This window comes from Equus caballus, chromosome 22 (genome assembly GCF_041296265.1).
Source record: "Equus caballus isolate H_3958 breed thoroughbred chromosome 22, TB-T2T, whole genome shotgun sequence".
Lineage (NCBI taxonomy): Eukaryota > Metazoa > Chordata > Mammalia > Perissodactyla > Equidae > Equus > Equus caballus.
In genome coordinates this window covers 8,889,379-8,908,892 of record NC_091705.1, presented here as the reverse complement: position 1 = coordinate 8,908,892, position 19,514 = coordinate 8,889,379, and the positions used below count along the sequence as shown (strand labels likewise).

Genomic DNA, 19,514 nt, shown 5'->3' with positions numbered 1-19,514 from the left:
ACCTGAAGACAGACAAATTCCAGATGGTCTTAAAAGGGAATGGAGGGAAAATGAAATCATAAAAGGCTAGACAAAGACACATGTCACCAGACAAAACAAAAAAGCTTCACTTATATCTCTGTGAATGAGAATACACTGAATGCTGGTTTCACATGAGATTTTATATTTTAATATTTTAGGTATACTAAAGACATTAGACATGTAAACATTTCTAGTGATTTCTAAGGAGTGTACAGATAATAATCATTAATATCACCATTAATTACTCTCCTCGAATTTTATGTGAGATTTTAAAATTCTGCTACTGCACAAACAAATCAACTTTTTTTTCCTATTAAATGTTGTCATATGAATATTTCTGAGGTGATGACATACAAATTATTTCATTCTCAGTTACAATTAATACAAACATAACATATAAAGACAACTATGTTCCCAAAAGTGCATGGTCCAACATAAAATGAGCTTAGAGGCCACTGCGGTAGTAAAGTGGGGGGCCCTTTGTAATTCTGCTTCAGGGCTCCTCATTCTGAATTTTAATTAGTTTAGGAAGCCCCCCACCAACCTCCCACACAGACAAGATGTAACGCATTGCAAAGCATGCTCAGTGAAAGAGAGGTTTCCATTTCCAGACAACAGTCAGATAAGCAGAGCTCTGTCGGGGAACATACAATTTTACTGAATGAGAGGTCGGGGTGACGGAAGACGGGTGAAGTGCTTATTTTGTTTCCCAATTTAAGCAAAAAGAAACTTGATTGTGTGTGATAATTTTCCTTCTGATTTAAAATGTCTTAAAAATATTTATATAAAAATAAGTTATGATGATGACACCATTTGGGGGACCCGATAAAGAGAAAGTCTAATTTCCACCAACATATGCCAGCACTTAACAGATTAATATACTCTAGGGCCTTGGACTCTTGTGACATTGACTTCATTATTTAAGACACCTGAATTATAGTAATTTTTCTCTATCTCAAAAATGGCTTTGGGCAGCAAGATGGGGAAGATTAAGATCTGACATGGTGCTCATGGTAGGTAAGAAAATTTCACATGAATGCTAATGAACTCAAACAGGACACACGGCCTGGGGCTGGCGGCTGGCATGGATGAGTGACAGGCACTCGGCATCAAGGTGGCGGGTGTCAGTATCAAAGCACACCATCAGATCACCAGTTAGTATTTGTGAAAGACAGAAGCGCACATGACACTTTACCAAAAGCCTATCACATAGGCCTTGTCCCCTCCTTTCAACACTTATAATTCAAATATGGATTTACAATTTCCTGCTTTAGATAAATCACTTAAACCCTTATTTACTCTTCATAAAGTAAAAATTGCAAACTTAGATTCTGGTACTCTGGAGAAGAAAGAAAATTGATTTTCAATCTTTGTTATTAAGGTTTCCAGCCAAATAATCCATCAAGAATTATTTGCCCAACTGTGTGCAAAGGCTGAGCGTGGAGCTTCGCAAAATTACAAGATGCTCCAGACCCATCCTCCAAGAAGTTTTCAGATGTGTATGCGAGCGGGTGGGGGGTGAGTGGGAGCTGATTTTTTTTTTCTTACCACCTCAGGGAAGATACAAAAAGAGTACTGATATGGAACAGCTCTGGTCCTTCTGAAGGAGAGGGCAATTCCTGACAGTAGGCAATAAAATGATAAATTCTGAGGCACTGAATGGAAAGCATTACACCAACTAGTCAAACTATCAGTAACTTTTTTTACTTCATATTCTTTGTTACCAATAATACACTACTTATTCTCTGTTAGTAACAATCTTAACTATTCAGTTCTAGCCTCCCACGTACTCCAAGCTGTCAATATCCTATGGTTCCTCCCAAAATAGTTCTTCCAAAACACCTCCCTTCTCCCTAGGCTCCACCAGTCCCTTATCTTCATCACCCCCTTGACATTACTGCCCGTCTGCAAGCCTCCATTCAAGCTATGCAGACACTGCACTGTCCTCACCTCTGCGACCACATTACTCATCTGCTGAATGGTCAGCACCTTCCACAGGAAACTCCTGCTGTCACACTGGGATTGCAGAGCCTACAAGACTGCATCAGCACCAACACTTGTTCTTTGTGCCATTTCTTATTAAGTATATGAAAAAGAAAAAGAAAAATCTAAGGTCTGAGACTCTACCAAGAAGGCCCATGGACTCAAGGCCCATGGACTAGACACCACGGTCAAACTCATGCTTTCCTTCCCAGCAACTGCCTCCTTTGTCTATGGAATCACACTCTGGAATCACCTACAGAGTCACGGGAGTGAGGAAAACTAAGCATGAGCGAACACGAGGACACACCAATTGAAGAGCACGGTTCAACGTGATGCTATATATCCCAGGCACTGCTTCTGGAAGAACTCAAAAAAGAGGAGAAAAGCTTCATACACCAGAATTTAGGCAACGTCATCACATTTAATTCTCACAGTACTAGCGAATACTTTTCACTTTTGTGACGTTACCAGATGAAAACACTCCTGTAATTTTATGCAGGGGAAGTACTGTTTACACAATCTGAAAGAATAAGGCTGCTGACTGAGACAGGTAAAAGATCTCCCCCGTGATGGTGACAATCTGGTAAATATAGATAAATCTATTAGTTGACATTCCCAAGCGCAGGGAAGTGGTAATTACTACATGTGCTTTTTAAGAGGACAGCCTCACTAACACTTTTCCAAATGAATAGTAATTTACCAATGAAAAAAGACATTTAAATGCCAAATATCAGCGATAAACTGGAAACTGGTAGTGAAAAGAGAGGAAGCTGCCGGTAGCACAGGGTGAACCAGGAGTCCAGTCACACGTGGAGTTAACGTGGTTAGCTCACTGGGCCTCGGGGTAACAGCCATCTGCATGCCCTGTTCTTGACACCTGTACTTAAACTGTTTCATGGGTAAAAGCCAACGTCGTTTTTGGACCATGAATACGCTGCTGGGTTTAATCGTGTCTCCCAATTACTATTACCTTTGAATGAAGTCCATATACTTTTTTCTTTGCTTTAGTCTTATTTTTTTCTTAAAAAAATAAAATTCTACAGATAGAGCTGAAAATCCCTTTGTAGCCCCGCCTGATTAAAAACCTCCCTTCTCTCCAGAGGCTCAGGCTACTCTGAAGCAGGCGTGTGCCAGTCCCAGTCACATCTTATTTTTACTACATATTTTCATAACCACAAACCATGTATCCTATATTTTGTGTTTTAAAAATGTGTTCCAGTTCTCATTTTAAAATCCTCAAAAATCAAGACAGGTCAAGTGGAGAAGTCTAACCCTTAACTTCTGAAGGACTGCATATGTTTTTCTCTTGATGGGATCCTTCAGCCTTCAAATATGTGTATTAAAAGAAAAAGGTACTATGTTGCTTCTCTCAGGTAACATCTTGAAACAGAGAGTCATCCTGCATGTCACTGCCCTGTGACTTGCTAATGACACTCATACTCAGTGCACCATGTTTTAACACTTTGGAACATAGCATTTTTATGTCGATTTCATTAACAGTGATATGAGAAAGGTTTTCAGTAGCACAGCAGAATGCCAGAGGAATTCAAGCCCATCAGATCTGAAAGTCAGGGCACCATGGTAATAAAACAATTAAGACTGCCCCGCAGGGAAAGAAAATTCTGACAATATTAACCTTGAATGCCAATTAGTACTACTACTTTCTTAGGACAAGTCATATCTTCAATATGAAGACCAAAATTTTAGCTCCAGTCATCACTAACCTGAATAGGTATATTTTTAAAATGAACTTTCAATTTAGGTGAAAGTTTAAGATTAAAAAACCACTAAATAAAAATACCACAGGGAGATATATTATTTATCTACCATGCCTCAAATCCACAACAGAATTAGAGACATAATCAAATAGCTACATAAGCAGATGGCACTGGAATAATAAGCAATTTCTTTGAACTAAATAAATAAGCCAATAATCTTTTCGGGGGGGGGGTAAAAGGATAATGTCAATATTAAATATCAAATTCTAGACAGTTCTCATAATGAACAGTATATGCTCTAAAAGTTCCTTTTTCAGTTTGTTGTTTGGAACTCAGGACTGATTTTTCTCTCAGAAACATCTTTACACATAACACTCAGCTTCCAGACAAACTCACAGAGACTATTTAACCCATAACACGGCGGAAGCAGTGGTCACTGGAATCCGCTCAGCATGCTCTGTGTCCAGTGGCCAGGACTGTGGGTGGAACAAGCTCCAGAGGCTCCAGAGAAACAGGCCTGGAGCAGGGAAAGCACACAGAGAAGAGAGAGCCAGGCAGGTCCGACAGCCAGCACTGACGTTGGTGGGCTATCTGTGATCCCAGCATTGCTGATACTAAAGAACTCCCCCAAATTAATCCCAGTCGTAACTCCTTCTCTAACTTTCTGTGTATGGCTCCACAAACACAGCACGCTGCATTTGGGTATCTAGAAGAACAATGCACAAGACTCATAAGTCCTAGGGTCCAGTCACTGAATTCTTTGAGCTTCACCTTCCCCATAGGGTCTTAAATCAATATCCTTAAAGGCCCTCTGTGCTTGAAAAGACTGCAATATTATCATCAAAATCGATAATGATAGAATGAAAGAGTTCTTTCCTCCACATTTTTGAGCAGTTGATGTATAGAGCTATGTTCAGAATTTCGTATACATGAATAAACACAGGTCAACACGTACATATATCAAAAACCCTCAAAGTTTTATTGGAAGAAATAGATAAAAATTCAAATATAAGAATAGGCATATTGAATACAGAGAAGTCTCAAGATGGAAATATATATTTTTTAAATGTGAACAAATCAAAAGAAATTAGAACCTAACTTCTCAAAGGATATTGTAGCACCACAAAATGATTCTCAAATTTCTTTGAAAAAATTAATAGGCATGAATAGCAAAAAATTCTCTCAGATAAGGACAGAAATTAAAGTGTATTATAACCCAACAAGCATTAAAACTGTGTGATACTGGTACAAAAGTAGAAATACACAGTACTGGAACAAAGTGGGCAGCCAAGAAATACATACAGTGCTATGTGTGTTTTTGTTTTGGTAAAGTAAGTTTCCTCAAAAGGGAGGTGAGTCTAGGGTGGGGAAATGTTAAATTAGATTAGGTCTACACTTTATATATATTTTAAATGTATTAAACAATTAAATATTTCAAAATGAATTCCAGAGTTCTACTCATGCATTAATAATCATTGAAAACAAGTACAAGCTTCTTGTAAAATCCTGTTTCAACAAAGTCCTCATAACAAGGTCACCATCCTCTGATGCAGCAGTACAGTGACCTCTACTGAACAAGGAAAGATCTCTCGTCTTTCCCCACAGCCCCTGCACCACCCCTGCCGCCTGGAGGAACAGCAGCAGGACCTCCACCTGAGGTCATAAGAGAGAACAGACAAGTGGTCTAGCTGCAGTCTAGATCCAGTTACATAATTCATTTGTGGGGCCATCTGTCAACTATGTACCCTCCAATTACCCCGTTAGCACACTAGGGCCTGTGGGTTCCCAAGTAGGGAGTGCCACTGAAGAGCCTGACATGGTGACCTCCTGTCTGCCAACCAATTATGGTGGCTTTCTGGGCTCAGAGCAGAGAGGGTCTCTCACTGTGACTAATGCTGCTGCCTGGCAAGAACCGGCTCCTCCATCCCATAGTGCCAAGGTCCTTGTCCTGGTTGCAAAAAACCAGGAAATGCTGCTTTGGTAACGATCACTTGGTGTTCATTGTGTCCTTGGTTTGGCCTGGTCACCTGCTACTGCTGACCTCTGACCTTCCTGGCCAGCTCCAGGGCATTCAGATGTTTCCCAAACTCAACTTACCTTGAGACACAAAAATGCTAAGAGCAAAAAAACAGATGGAAAGATCAATGGATGGGGGGGATGATTTGGAGATGGGTACATAGGTGAGTACATGGTGGGTGTCCCACTAGTTGCTTTTAGGTCTTTCATGGACTCTATGCACCTCATATGAAAGCATCATCATCCTCGTCCACATTATCTGTCTTTCATTTCTAAGGTAACTCCTTGCCACTGATTTCTGCTTGTGACTTCACTAACACCATAAAATACATGCTTTCCAAGGGCCTATCTGTCCAATTCCTATGTCACAGCAGATACATTACAGTATGTAACTATGAAAAGTTGTCATTATAAAGACTACATATAATATACAAAAAAGGGCTTAAGATATAATGTCAACTTTCTTTCCTTCCTTCTTGTGTAATTCAGTCAAAAGCCATTAGCAGGGCTGAGCAAAGTAGGCATTAGCATGGGACTGGGAGGGTGTTTTGGTAAGGGGGAAGAAAAGTTTCTGTGCTAGGAGAAGGGTGAGGGCAGTGGTGGCCCAGCATTGGGATGTCACAGTCTGAGCAGGAAGAGGAGGGGCCCTGCATGAGGAGGGGGCAAAATGATAAGATACTGGTTATATAATGGGAGCCAGGTTTGTCACTGTCAGAAAAGTGAGCTACAAGGAAGAAAAGGGGGAAAACTAGAAAGAACTCTATGGTATTGAGTTGGAATTAGAGGTGCTGATGTGAACTCCCGGTTAGCAATATAGATACTGAAATATAAATATTTCAATATACTAATACAGATACAAAAACAAATATAGTTATAAATGTTGTACACACATATTTTCCCTAACTCTGTTGACTGACAGGACCTAGGAGCAGCAACACTTCAATAGCAATGAGCACATGTAGTGCCCAGATCTTGGTTTCTAAATCTCATTCTCCACTACATGGAACCAGGGCTCCTTGGAGAATTGGCTGATTCCAGGAAAGTGTAAGATGCTGGAATATCTTGTTATGTGAGAAAGTAAAGAACTGTTCACAGATGATGGGGACGAGCCAAAAGGACATAGAAACCAGCTAGAAGAAACTCCCATTGGCCAAATCTGGGAGAATTTGGGGATCAATAATGATAGAAATGGACCAAAATCTACCAAACAAAATAGCAAGCTGTGTGACTCTGTTGATTTAAATATATATATGAATAGATAGCAAGAAAAGAAAGCTCTTGCTTACAGGAAAAAGCCAACTAATAAATGTAGAAGGAAGAAAATCACCATTCAGCAACCATCAGAAGAAAAATTAAATCAGACCAAAAGAAAAAAATAAATAAATGGATTCTAAAACCACAGGGTGAAAGTATGATAAAGAATGGAATATTTATTATCTCAAAGTACCTTCCCAATGTAGTTAAATTATAAAATTAATAAGTTACAAATTTATAGTTTTATAAATTAAAATTATTTCTTATAAAATAAAATTTTAAATTAATTAAAAAGGGATAAAAGAGCAATTTCACAGTGAGGAAGCTTGGCAAGCTCCACCTTAATCAAAAGATCAAAGTGAGCATCATTAGTAATGGGACAAATAGAAACTGTGTAATGGGACATGAGAAAACTACAGTATCATTTCTCTGATATTCCTGTCAAAAATGCATAATATTAGTCTACTCTTGAGGAAGCATAAGGTAAATTCTACATTTATTTAGAGGGACCTTCTACAATATATCTGACCTGCCATTTTCAAAGCTGTCAAAGTCGTAAAGTCAAGGAAAGACCAAGGAACTCTTCCTGACTGAAAGAGACCAGAGACATGTGGCAACCAAATGCACACACAATGCTGGACTGAGAAACGGACCTATAACGGACACTGTCAGGACAAAAGGCAAAACTTGAAGGGGCTCTGAGAACTGGATAGTAGGAATGTATCAGTGTTAGTTTCCCAATGTGGATGGCTGTGTTGTAGTTACATAAGAGAATGACATCGTTTAAAGGAAATACACACTGAGGTATTCAGGGGTGTTGGGGCATTATATTAGCAATTTACTTTCAAATCCTTCTGAGATTAAAAAGCTCTTTGTACTATTCCTGTACCTTTTCTATAATACTGAAATTATTTAAAAAGAAAAACAAAGATATGATACCACATCCCGTATGTATAATTGTAATTATTCATAAAAAGAATGTAAATAAGGTAATAAAATTATTAAAAGAAGCCATTGTGTTAAGGTTTTGCATCTAAAGGGTACTTTTTTAACTTAAAAAATTCTGCTTAAGTCCTATTTCCATAACAGCAATAACTTTTAAGACAACTACATATATGCTCATGTTTAATTCAACATGACAGTGGGCATTATAAAGAAGTCCATCAGCAGAACAGCATAATGAAGCAGGCGTCACTCTTTCATACTTAATTGGTAATTAATTCTAAGATGCACATGTTCCCCCAGTACCTAGCCAGCTTGTTTTCTAGTAACAATATATACAAAGAAGATTGAAAACCAAAAAACAGATACCTTGATTGAGGTGTGTGGCCTCCGTGATCTGAACACCATTTACAGAGCACTGAGAGCCACTCAGGGGTATCAAAGTCACTGTCCCTCCAACATTTTCAAAAATACAGTGCTCACTCTCCAAGTCAAGGCCATGAAGAACTAAGTCGGAAAAACAAAGGAGAAACAAAATTTTTTCTTTGGTATCTAGTGCAATGATTCCAAACCTTTGCGTATTTTTCAACATTGCATAGTCTTCCTTTTCCAAGTAAATATTGTGAAGTGATCATTTATGTATAGTGAGGAAACTGACTTCTGGGAGTTCGCGGCATCAACTGATAGAACTGGAGGTATCCTTTGAACATTATTACCTCAAAGGGTCTGGATGTCACCTGTATAAGGAAAGAAGTTCTAGAACATTAATTTATTTCATCTTCAGGGAGAAAATAGTTGAGTAACTTGTCTTAACTGAACACCAATGATTGAGTCACTCTGTTTGATGCTGAACAAATTTCCTCCACTAGTCACCCAAAGGTCACAGTAAAATGGAAGAGACAAAAGGGCTCATGGGTCAAGGACTTATTGTGACCTCCACATTTACAGATAGTGTTCCAGGAGCAGAGACCGAAGGTGTACTTGGCATGGCATGGATTTTGGGAAGCCCAAGGAAGTCTCCAGAAGCTGTACTGGGATGCACACTGTCACAGCCTGTGCCAATTCTGAAAGAACTTTACCTCCTCCAAGGACATCTTAGAGCATGTGGCTGCAAAGGTTTCCCTAATCATGTATGACTATCCTGAGTTATTCTTGTTTAATGAATGCCCAGGCATGGCTAGGCACACCGGTCAAATAAACCTACACAATTTTAGCCGCAGTTCTTAGCCAGCTTCTCAAGAGTACGGAACAAATAGTTCCCACTATTCTCCACAGAATTGCACTACTTAACTTCTCCGTTCACAGAAAATGTGCTCTTACCACTCACCATCATTTATAGCAAACCCCAAAGGTCAAACACATCATTTAACTTTTAGAACAAGAGGCCTGATGCCCAGTCGTACTCAAAAACAGCTGAACCTAAGGACTTCTGGGAATTGGTTTTCAGCTCTCCCAGTTTCATAGCAAATAGTAAATACATGTCGGAATATGCTAGGGTTGGCTTGATTAATAGCTTACACTTGGCAAGAAAGCAAGTTCATGGCCAGCAATTCTAAAAAGAGCTGAGAAGATCTAATTCTTCAGCTGCCAATCCCTACCTTGCATAACACATATATACGCACACTCCACCACCACCACAATGAATTCCATAAGTTATGTTTTTAAAGCCTGGCAGGACCTCAGCCTGCCCAAGCTGAACCATTGGTGATGTGCATGCCTCACGGGGACTTTCAGGAAACCCAGGCAGTCCTGCCTCCATATGTGTGGATGCTGAGTATGTGTGTCTCCTACTTTCCAGGTAAATTCTACATTTATGTAGAGGGACCTTCTACAGTATATCTGACCTGCCATTTTCAAAGCTGTCAAAGTCATAAAGTCAAGGAAAGACCAAGGAACTCTTCCTGACTGAAAGAGACCAGAGACATGTGGCAACCAAATGCACACACAATGCTGGACTGAGAAATAGACCCATAACGGACATTGTTGGGACAAAAGGCAAAACTTGAAGGGGCTCTGAGAACTGGATAGTAGGAATGTATCAGTGTTAATTTCCCAATGTGGATGGTTGTATTGTAGTTACACTTTGTGTAACTTTCATCATCTTTGTGCAGGTAAGTGTCTATATCTTTCCCATTAAGGAGTCTTAAATCTTTTATCTGTGTCTGTTGGCATATTTCCATCAATCACTGTCCCACTGTGACAAGAGTAGAGTGAATTAAATAACTGTTCTCTTGACAGACGTGACAGAGTATAGAATGTACACAGGGTCTGGGGAAAGGACTCATAGTTCCATTTTACTCACTAAATTAATTGTTCTGTGTTATTCATTTGAGTTTTCAAAATTATAGAAATATACATACTGATCAATATTGTATTTGAAAAAGAGTCTTCTCTTTTATAGTTACTTCAATGTCAGTCACTCAAAAGAAAGTTCTTCATTAAATGACTTTTTAAAAGTCATTAGGAAGAGTAAATTGATAAAGATTCTCACCAATATCTTGTTCTGTTGAAGCATCTTCTCTACCAACATATGTCTGACCTTCCTAGGGAGAAAATTCAAGTAAAACTTATTAGTAAGAACATGAGGAATGGTCTGTTTATCCATTTTTCATGTAAGCCCATACAACCTGGTGACCGATGGGCTGAGCAGTGTCCCAAGGAAGGCCACAGCCTCAGTGCAATTAGAGTCCACTGAGGCTCTGTAACAACACCCAGTGTTGTCTGAAAAATGACAGCAGAACTCCTGAGGCTTTCTATTCAACAGTGGTTGGGCTTCTATTTGGGCATGCATCAATTATTTGCCCATGACAGTAATCTCACTGATGTTTCTAATTCTTTCAGCAAGTTTCTCCTCCAGTGGCCAGGGGTTTCTTTGTGTCTAAGGATATAGTTTATGGGAGCCCACAAAGCACAAGTGCAATACCATTCTCATCTGAAGTCATGGATCAGAGAGAGGACACCAAAGTCAAGGTTACATAGGCAACCACAGATACTGATGTGGAAACTCTGCTCTCTTGACATGAATAGCCTGTTTGGGAGTAGGCCAAAGAATGTAGGTGGGAGACACAACTTTATAATTAACAGAAGGGACCAGAAAACTGTGCACAGAGCAAATCCAAGGTCCAGGTGCTTGTAACTTTTCTTCCTCAGTCTGTCTGCTTTTTTGTTCCTTACCTCCCTCTTACTGACTCTATAAATTAGAAGGCAAAGTGAATAGATCTTCATTTAGCTTTAGAACTACATAAATATGAGAACTTCAAATACTACAGAATCCCAATGAACTGCTGAAAATCCCCAAAGGGCTCAAGAATTGGCTGTATACTCTCTAATGAAATAGCTGTGTTCATGGACATAGAGTATTATAATAAACCTTGCTAGTGTCTAAAGGGAAAACTGAAAGCAAAATGAGAACGTTCCACTTAAGCAGTTTCTCCCTCACCTTCAAGTGATATAAGATGATTCCAGTACTCAGAAGGTCGTCATCAATGCCAATCAAATGGGGCAGCTCAGAATCCAAAACGACTCCAATCCCTTCTTTCCTAAGGGCTAGAGTTTGTTCCTGAAATGAGGAGGGAAAAAAAGGATAAAGTTACCCTGAGGAAACAGAACTTCCTTTTAAGTGTTCTTCAGAATGTTAAGATAAGCAATATTTTATTTCTCATAAAAACACTGCAAGAAAAATGGACCTTAAACTTCATGGCAAAATCCTGGAATATGGTAGGCAAAGTGAACTTGAAGCATTGAAGGCTGAATAAAAAATGAATTAAACTTTTTGCCTGATATATATAACCTCTGTGAAGCCAAGCTCCAACCTTGCCCTAGGACCACCTGACTACAAAGGACTCCTTCCCGCTCTTCAGAATCTTTATTTCACTTAACACCTAGATGTCTCCTGATTTGTTGGTCTTCTCTCCAGTTACAATGGTCAGACTGGGCAAGTTCCTAAGAGCAACCCTTTCCTGTGCATTGGCTACCCCTGCACTGAGGCACTGGACCCTCTGTCTCCTCCTATCTACCGGATCATTCTGACTTAGACAAAAATCTGCTATAGATCTCCCACCACCACCACCACCACCACCATCTCCCTTGGCCCTGCATCTCCCTCCAGCTACCACCAATTTCTCTGTGTCCCTTTAGAGAAAATCACCTACAGTCTCATACACTTGTAGCCCTCTCCTCCTGCTCTCTCTCGAAAACCCCAAGGAGGCTTTCATCCCTTGGGACTCTAGTATCTACAGTCACTCGCTTGATGATCTCATCCTGTCTCTTGAGTTTATCTGCAATCTGTATGCTGGTGACTCTCAAATCTAAATCTCTGGGCAGATCTCTCCCTTCAAAACTCCATACTTATGCATGTATACCCGCCTACCTGGCTTTATCTGTGGGGACGCCTGACAGGCAGCTCGGACTCATTACATTGAAAAGTCAACCCTTGATTCTCCCTTCCTCCCAAACCTGCACACTATCCCATCTTGGTAAATGCCAACATTCTTCACAGTTGCTCAGACCAAAAGCCATGGCTACACTTTGCTCCTTTCTTTCTCTAGATCCTACATACTTAGTGTTGACTCGACCTTCAAAATAGGCCCCTAATCTGATAACATCAAACCACCTGAACCACACTCCTACCTGGTGCCAACCACCATTATCCTTCACCTGGATCACTGCCACTCATGCCCCAACTATGCTATGTGCTCTACTCGGCAGCCAGGGGGATGTCAGGGCAGGCCACTCTTCTGCTCTGCTCCTTTAGATGGCCTCCTATTTCAGTGAGATAAAGCTAACGTCTTTGTAAGGCTCTACAAAGCTCTCCATGATCTCAGCCCTTCTAACCCCCAGCTCTCCTCTCCTGCCTCTCCCACTCCTCTCTAAGAATTCACAGCTCCTGGGGCTGGCTCAGTTAAGTTCGTGCACTCTGCTTCAGCAGCGCAGGGTTGGCGGGTTTGGATCCCGGGTGCAGACATGGCACCGCTGATCAAGCGATGCTGTGGTGGTGTCCCACATATACAGTAGAGGAAGATGGGCACATATGTTAGCTCAGGGCCAATCTTCCTCAGTAAAAAGAGGAGGATTGGTGGTGGATGTTAGCTCAGGGCTAATCTTCCTCAGATAAAAAAAAAAGCACAAAACAAAAGAACTCACAGCTCCTTGCTGTCCTTAAACTTGCCAGCCTGCCCCTACCTCAGGGCTTTAGTTGTCACTGTTCCTTCTGCTTTTGTAGTTGCTGTTTCTTCTGTCATTGTCTATTCCTTCTCTTCCCCTAGAGCTGGGTTTCTTAATCTTGGCACTAGTGACATTTCGAACCAGAAGATTCTTCACTGTGGGAGGATGTCTTGTGCTTTGTACAATGTTTACCAGCATCCCTGGCCTCTTCCCAATACACACCAGTGACAGGAGATTTTCACATATTGAGGCATATTCGGGTTCAAAACGGATTCAGCTGAACTAAAAAGCCCAAGTTACGGCCTATCAAACATACACTGTACGTCTGCTTTAAGCATTAAAGAACGCACTCTCTTCAGAGAAGAATGCAAGCTTCCCCTCCTACGCCCTGTTGGTAATGCCCATCTAGCCCCTTTCCCTACTTTGACCTGCTAACTTGCAACTAAATACCTCTTTGAAACACTGATGAAAATGTATCCTGGGTGTGTTTAATGGATGTTCTTTGTTCTAAAGAAGATGTAAAACTGTACTGAAAACATGCTTCTCCAGGATGGAACGCTTTCTAAGGTCTTCCCGGGTCATAATTCTCAATCTGGCTCAAGTAAAACTCACCTATTTCTCTTATCTATAGAATGGTTATTGGTTATTTCGCATCAACACCAGTAACATACTACCCCTCTCCCAAGGGTTGTGACAACCAAAAATATCCCCACACACTGGCAAATGTCCCATGGCGGACAAAATCAGCCCCAGTTGGGAAGAATTACCATAGACACATATCTAATTTGACCCTTACTTCCCCAAGTCTCTGCTCAAGAGCCATCTTTCCCCATCACCCCACACAAAACAGCAATCACCAACCTCCCTTATCCTGATTTGCTTCTCTCCTTAGCAATTGTCACTGTATGACATGTTACATGCAAGTTTATTACCTGTCCCCTGATTAGAATGTAACCAACCCAGTACTTAATTTCATGTCTGACACATAGCAGCTCCTCAATTAACATTTGTTAAATGAATGAATGAGTGGGTAGATACTCAGAGTTCAGAGAAATACAGGAAGGAGCGTCAATGGCAACTCTAAGAGAAGAGACTGGCGGGTTCATTTGAATCTAGATGAAAGACCTCTAAAATCAGGCTTCTAGGCAAGTCTGAGGTGGAAAGCAGACAAATTCCAGAAGATTGAAGGCAAAAATTCCAACCTTGAGGTTGGGCTGCGCTGAGTTCAGATTGAGTCACACGCAAGAGCACAAAGTTGTGCTCTGTGATTACAGGCGTGATGGGAGCAACAGAGGAGCAAGTTCCAAGCTACTAACCGGGGCTCCTGGTCAGAGTCACTCATGGTACATCTCCTCCCCACCCCCACCCCTACAATCAGACAGCACTGACCAGGGCGCAGCTCTGAAACTCCAGCGCCCAGCACTACCTGAAGTACTCCTTACACTCCTGGAGGGAATAAATGTATCTTGTGTCATTTCAATGTTAAAACAATGTAAAAAGTCTGCCATTCTCTAGGTGAAGGATTCAGAATTTCACAACCCTGTAGACAAGGGCGCTTCTAAGAGGTGGTGGGGAAGGGCGCTGGAAAGAGAGAAGTCCCCCAGGTCTTCATCTCTGCAGACTCTTGAGTCTCAAATGCACACACGCAGAGCTGGAATCATGTAAGAGGCCAACGGAATGGAACGGCAAGAAAGATAGTTAAAAAAAACATAAAAATCACCACTTGAAAGAAAGCAATTTAATTTAACAATCGTTAAATAGATATGCAGAGAAAATGACCAATGCATAACTTAGATTCAAGAAAAGGAAATGAAGCGTATCATTGTTCTTCAATTACTCCTCTTATCAGCCAGGCTCCCATTCCAGAGCTCGGAGGCGTCTAGGTCGGAGACTTCAGTAATCTTGATTTACTGCACTGAGGCCCTTGCAAATCTCAGCTGAAATGAGCACTCTAAATACACCAACCCCTACTCCTGCCTCTCGGATATGGGCCGAATTGGTGCTTTTCATCCTGCCTGCAGAATTCAAGCAGAAGTGGAAAGCATGTGATTTTTTTTAAGATATGTACTACAGTGAAGAATTTGATCGCACAGCTCCATTTCATAAAACAATGTCCTCACTGGAAGGTCTGGTAGCTCTGAACTGTGCTTCACACTTGGCAGGTAGCCTCTTGGTGATGGATTGTTCCATGACTTTAGAGGTCCACTTGAAAAGGAGAGTGACGGTCCTCACAAGTCCAGAGAAATATGCATTTTCTTTCTGCATAAAAGTGGACAATAACCCTCCAAAAAGGCAACATTTTAAACTCTGATAGCTCCCACTCAAACTAGAGAAATTGTTTTGGACTCTATCCCAGTGTAGCTTAGTATTCTTTTTTTTTAACCATTAAAAAACACTTTTTTTCCTTTCTTGAAATAAGTTTCATAGACTTTGAAAATCACTTGAAATTCGTAACTTTGGAGCCCTTAGGTCAAAAGCATTCCTTGTCCCACACATCCGTAACGCACACACACACTCTCTTCCATACACAGAATAGGTAAAACCTGAATGACAAGAAAGCTTTCCAGGATTGGGAGTAGGGGCAGGCGAATGTATGATTAATGCTGCCCTGAAGCCCTATGACATTCAAGCTGCATTCACTACATGATATTATAAAAGTGTCACCTCATAAAACCAAAAATGAGGGTTTAAATCATTGCTCAAGTGAAAAAGTAATTTCAGACAAAAATATCTGTCATGTATAAAATATTTATTGAGTGGCATCTACTGTTATACATAATTTATGAAACACCTCTGATAAGATGGAATTTTAACATAGCAGAGCTGGCAATCCCGCCCTCAATTCCGGGCACACTGGGCCCCAAAGAAAGTGGTAAAATATATATAGCTGCACATATTTTTTGTATTGGAACAAAGCTTTTGGCAACCAATATTTATATAAAAAGAAAATGATAGCCTGACTAAAAGTGTCAAAACAGTATCAGCTTATTTTAAACATTATGTTCATTACATTCACAAGTAATACGTTCAATATGTTTTTCTTCAACCTCTGAATTTAAAACACATGTCCAGTGCCCAGACGTTCACAGCATCACTTCTGGCACGTTCTAGTGGTTCAGGTGAGTTGCGGGCAGGACTACCCAGATTAGGGGGAGAAGACCACACGAGGGCGTGGCTAGATGGGAACGCCCATGTTGCCACCACCCTCGTTTATTAGATTAAGCAGGGGTCCTACATCTTTTCAACACAACCACATCCTCAGTGTCTAGCACTATGTCTGACAAAACTCAACAACTTTCCTGAATAAATGAGTAAGTAAAAATCAATATAAAAACTTATCAACAACGCAAATCTACTTTTCCCTCTTGAGAAGCCTACCTGAGAGCTAGATCTTGCTTGGGAATTACTGTGAAACTCTGGCAATGTGTCTGTCCCACTTAAATTAAGAACTGTCTAAGAGAAGAAATTGTGTCTCCTCACACTGAATATGTTACGTGAACAAGGCTGCACCAGGCACACAGCAGTCACTCAGTAAGTGCTGATTATTTGGCACTGTAGGGAATAAGTGATTTTAAGTGTAATTTTCTTTTGATAGTCAAAAAGTAGATGTCAGAATCTTTTTGAGGAAATTCATTCTACAAAGAATTATATGTTTCACTAACTGGTGGAATTTTCGAGAGTTGACTCACAGCATAAAGTGCACTTAATTTCTGCAGACCTGACTAGCACACTCAGCAGAAGAGGAAGAGGAATGCCACAATTGGGCTTAGAGCACATGCCCCGAGTGGGTGTGAGAGGGAGAAGGAAGGCAGGCAGACAGGAAGACTTTTATAAAAAATAAAATTATCCTCCAGCAAAGCTGCTAATTTTTTTTAAAAAAATGTGTGTGATTTCATTTGAATTTAACGGAAGGAAAAGAAACTCAAGTATTTGTTGAATTTCAACCAAATGTTTAGTCACTACAAGACATATTTCCTAAAATATCCTTCTAAGTTAAGACATTATGAACATAGTTAGAGGTTGACAGTACTGCATGTGGATATTTTTCATTTGTTTTGGTTTTCAGCGCCATTACTCAAGTTTGTTCACGTGTGAGAACACCTGCCTCCTGCCCTGACACCTGAACGACACCAATAGCTTGATCAATGGGGCCACCTGTTGAGTCACAGTTCCTTCCCCTCAGAACCCTAAAGATGTGGCTCCACTGTCTTCAGAAATTGAATGCTGTTCTAAGGAACTATGAAGCTAGCCTGGCTTTTAGTCTGTGGCAGATAATTTGGTTTTCTGCCTGGATGTTTGAAGAATTTTCCCTTTATCCTGGAAATTCAATGGCTTAATTAGGATAGATCTCAGTATCGAACATCTGTACTCTAAATTTTCCTGGAACACAACACATTCTTCTAATCTGCAGACTCAGTTTTTGTTTATTTATTGTTCATGAAATTTGTCTTGTTTTTATATTCCATTTTCTGTTTCATTTGTTAACTGTCTACTTTGGGGACACCAATTATCCTTATATTACATTGTCTTTGTTGTCTTTATCTTTTAGCTTCAGATTACTTTAGTATCTCAATCATTTATGTTCACTGAGACTTTCAAGCCTATTACTCTTTTAGTAATTTGATTGCAATGACCTCTATTCTTTTCCTTGATATTTCTAATTTTATTTATTAGTCCTGCAATGGATGTTGTTTTGGACCTCAAAGTTTTTCTTTAGGTCTGCAATCTTCCTTTTTTCATCTCATTCTGTATCTTATTATTACCTTGCTTTGTTCATTGAATTCACATTTCTCACGAACTTGTTCCACAGAATGAAAGAGAAAGGAAATCCCTTCTATGCGTTGAGGTATGTTTTCATCTAGATCTGACCTTTCATCTTCAGCATGCTATATTCCTTTTCTTGCTTTCCCTTTGTCTACCCATCTGTCCATCTATCCATCCATCCATTGCTACAGCTATGTTTATATAATTGCCCTTTTTTTCCCTCATCTTGTGTATGCTTTGGTGAGTCTGTCCAGAAATTCCATACGCTCTGAGACAGGATAGGCAACTCCCTGACTCTTGTCCTGCCATATCCATGATCTTTCTAGTTCAAAGACTGATGGGGCCAGCCCAACAGCACAGTGGTTAAGTTCGCATGTTCCACTTCAGCAGCCTGGTGGTGGCCGGTTTGGATCACAGGCATGGACCTATACACTGCTTATCAAGCCATGCTATGGCAGGCATCCCACACATAAAATAGAGGAAGATGGGCACCGATGTTAGCTCAGGGCCAATTTTCCTCAGCAAAAAGAGGAGACTTGGCAGCAGATATTACCTCAGGGCTAATCTTCCTCAAACAAAAAACCCCAAAAAACCAAAGACTGAGTAGTCTGTGTTCTATCCATTCTTCTCTAGCCAGATGGAATGACAGAGGGCCAGGAGATCTCAGCTGACACACTGTAAAGACTGTGAGGTCTTGGGCTCTGCCCTGGCATAGCAAACACTCTTCAGTATTGTCTACCGGGCTCCTTGCTCCTGCTTGAGAAGAGAATCCATTCCCCTGAGGAAGGCTGCTCCCAGGCTCCTCCTTGTTTCCCAGGTCTTCACTTTTGAAGTCAGCTCTGCTTCTTGCTTCCTCCCAGTTAGCACCACCAGCCACTTCGAGGATTTCTCAATAAGAACAGGAAAATCAATGTGCTCCTCCTCAGATTTGAGGGTACTGGGGAGGGTTTTGAGAATCCTTGCTGATTCAGCTTCTGAGGTGTAGCTTAGGAACACCCCTCGCTACAACCTTCGCTTTTCCTCAGCAGCCAGCTCGTGACCTTTTTCATCTGCTTCCTATTAGTGGGTTCACAGTGGTGTTTCTGCTGCAGGGTGGAATGTTTGCTTTTATTCCTCATTTCTTTGAAATTCGTGATGTCATCTCCAACTGCTTCTTTAACACCCAAGTCAAGAATAGGATTTCAGCAGACTATAAAAAGGATGGAAGAAAACAAGGAGTACTCCAGGTTTGGAGGATTTCTTGAGTAAAGACATAGAGGCAAAAAACCTGAGCATATACAAGAGGAACCAGTGGACATCCAGTTTAACTGATAAACTTGGAAAAATGGTCTGAAAAGCCAGGCAGATGGGTCCTAGTTTGATTCAAAAACCAGGAGGCCATTGGGAATTTTGAAAACAGGAATTGGTTGGTACTTCAGAAGATGAATCTGGCAAGGATGGCAGGATGAAGAGTAGAGGAAAAGGGAGGCGGGATTAGAAGGGAAGGGACAGCGTGAGAGAGACTGTAGCGGCAGATGCACTCTGTGATTATTAGTTTAGACCGATTGACCGAAATTAAAGACATCTTCCTCAACTGTTTTACATACTCCTCTTAATGAGAAATAAGGAAATTAGAGAGGTGCAAGAGTTGCAAAAATCTGATAAATATCCAAA

At 40.6% G+C, this 19,514-nt stretch overlaps 1 protein-coding gene across 45 annotated transcripts in view; it reads right to left on the bottom strand.

Moving 5' to 3' along the window:
* KIF16B (kinesin family member 16B) overlaps nt 1-19,514 on the bottom strand; it is a 276,847-nt gene that overhangs the window by 129,613 nt on the left and 127,720 nt on the right. For all 45 annotated transcript variants that reach the window (XR_011430732.1, XR_011430729.1, XR_011430727.1 and 42 more), the window contains 3 exons: nt 11,374-11,493; nt 10,426-10,477; nt 8,304-8,441 (listed from right to left, as the gene is read on the bottom strand). Coding sequence is in view for 26 of the 45 variants with exons in the window: in XM_070247112.1 (XP_070103213.1) it covers nt 8,304-8,441; nt 10,426-10,477; nt 11,374-11,493 (310 nt within the window). In the remaining 19 variants the exon portion in view is untranslated. Of the gene's footprint in view, nt 1-8,303; nt 8,442-10,425; nt 10,478-11,373; nt 11,494-19,514 lie in introns of those variants that run through there.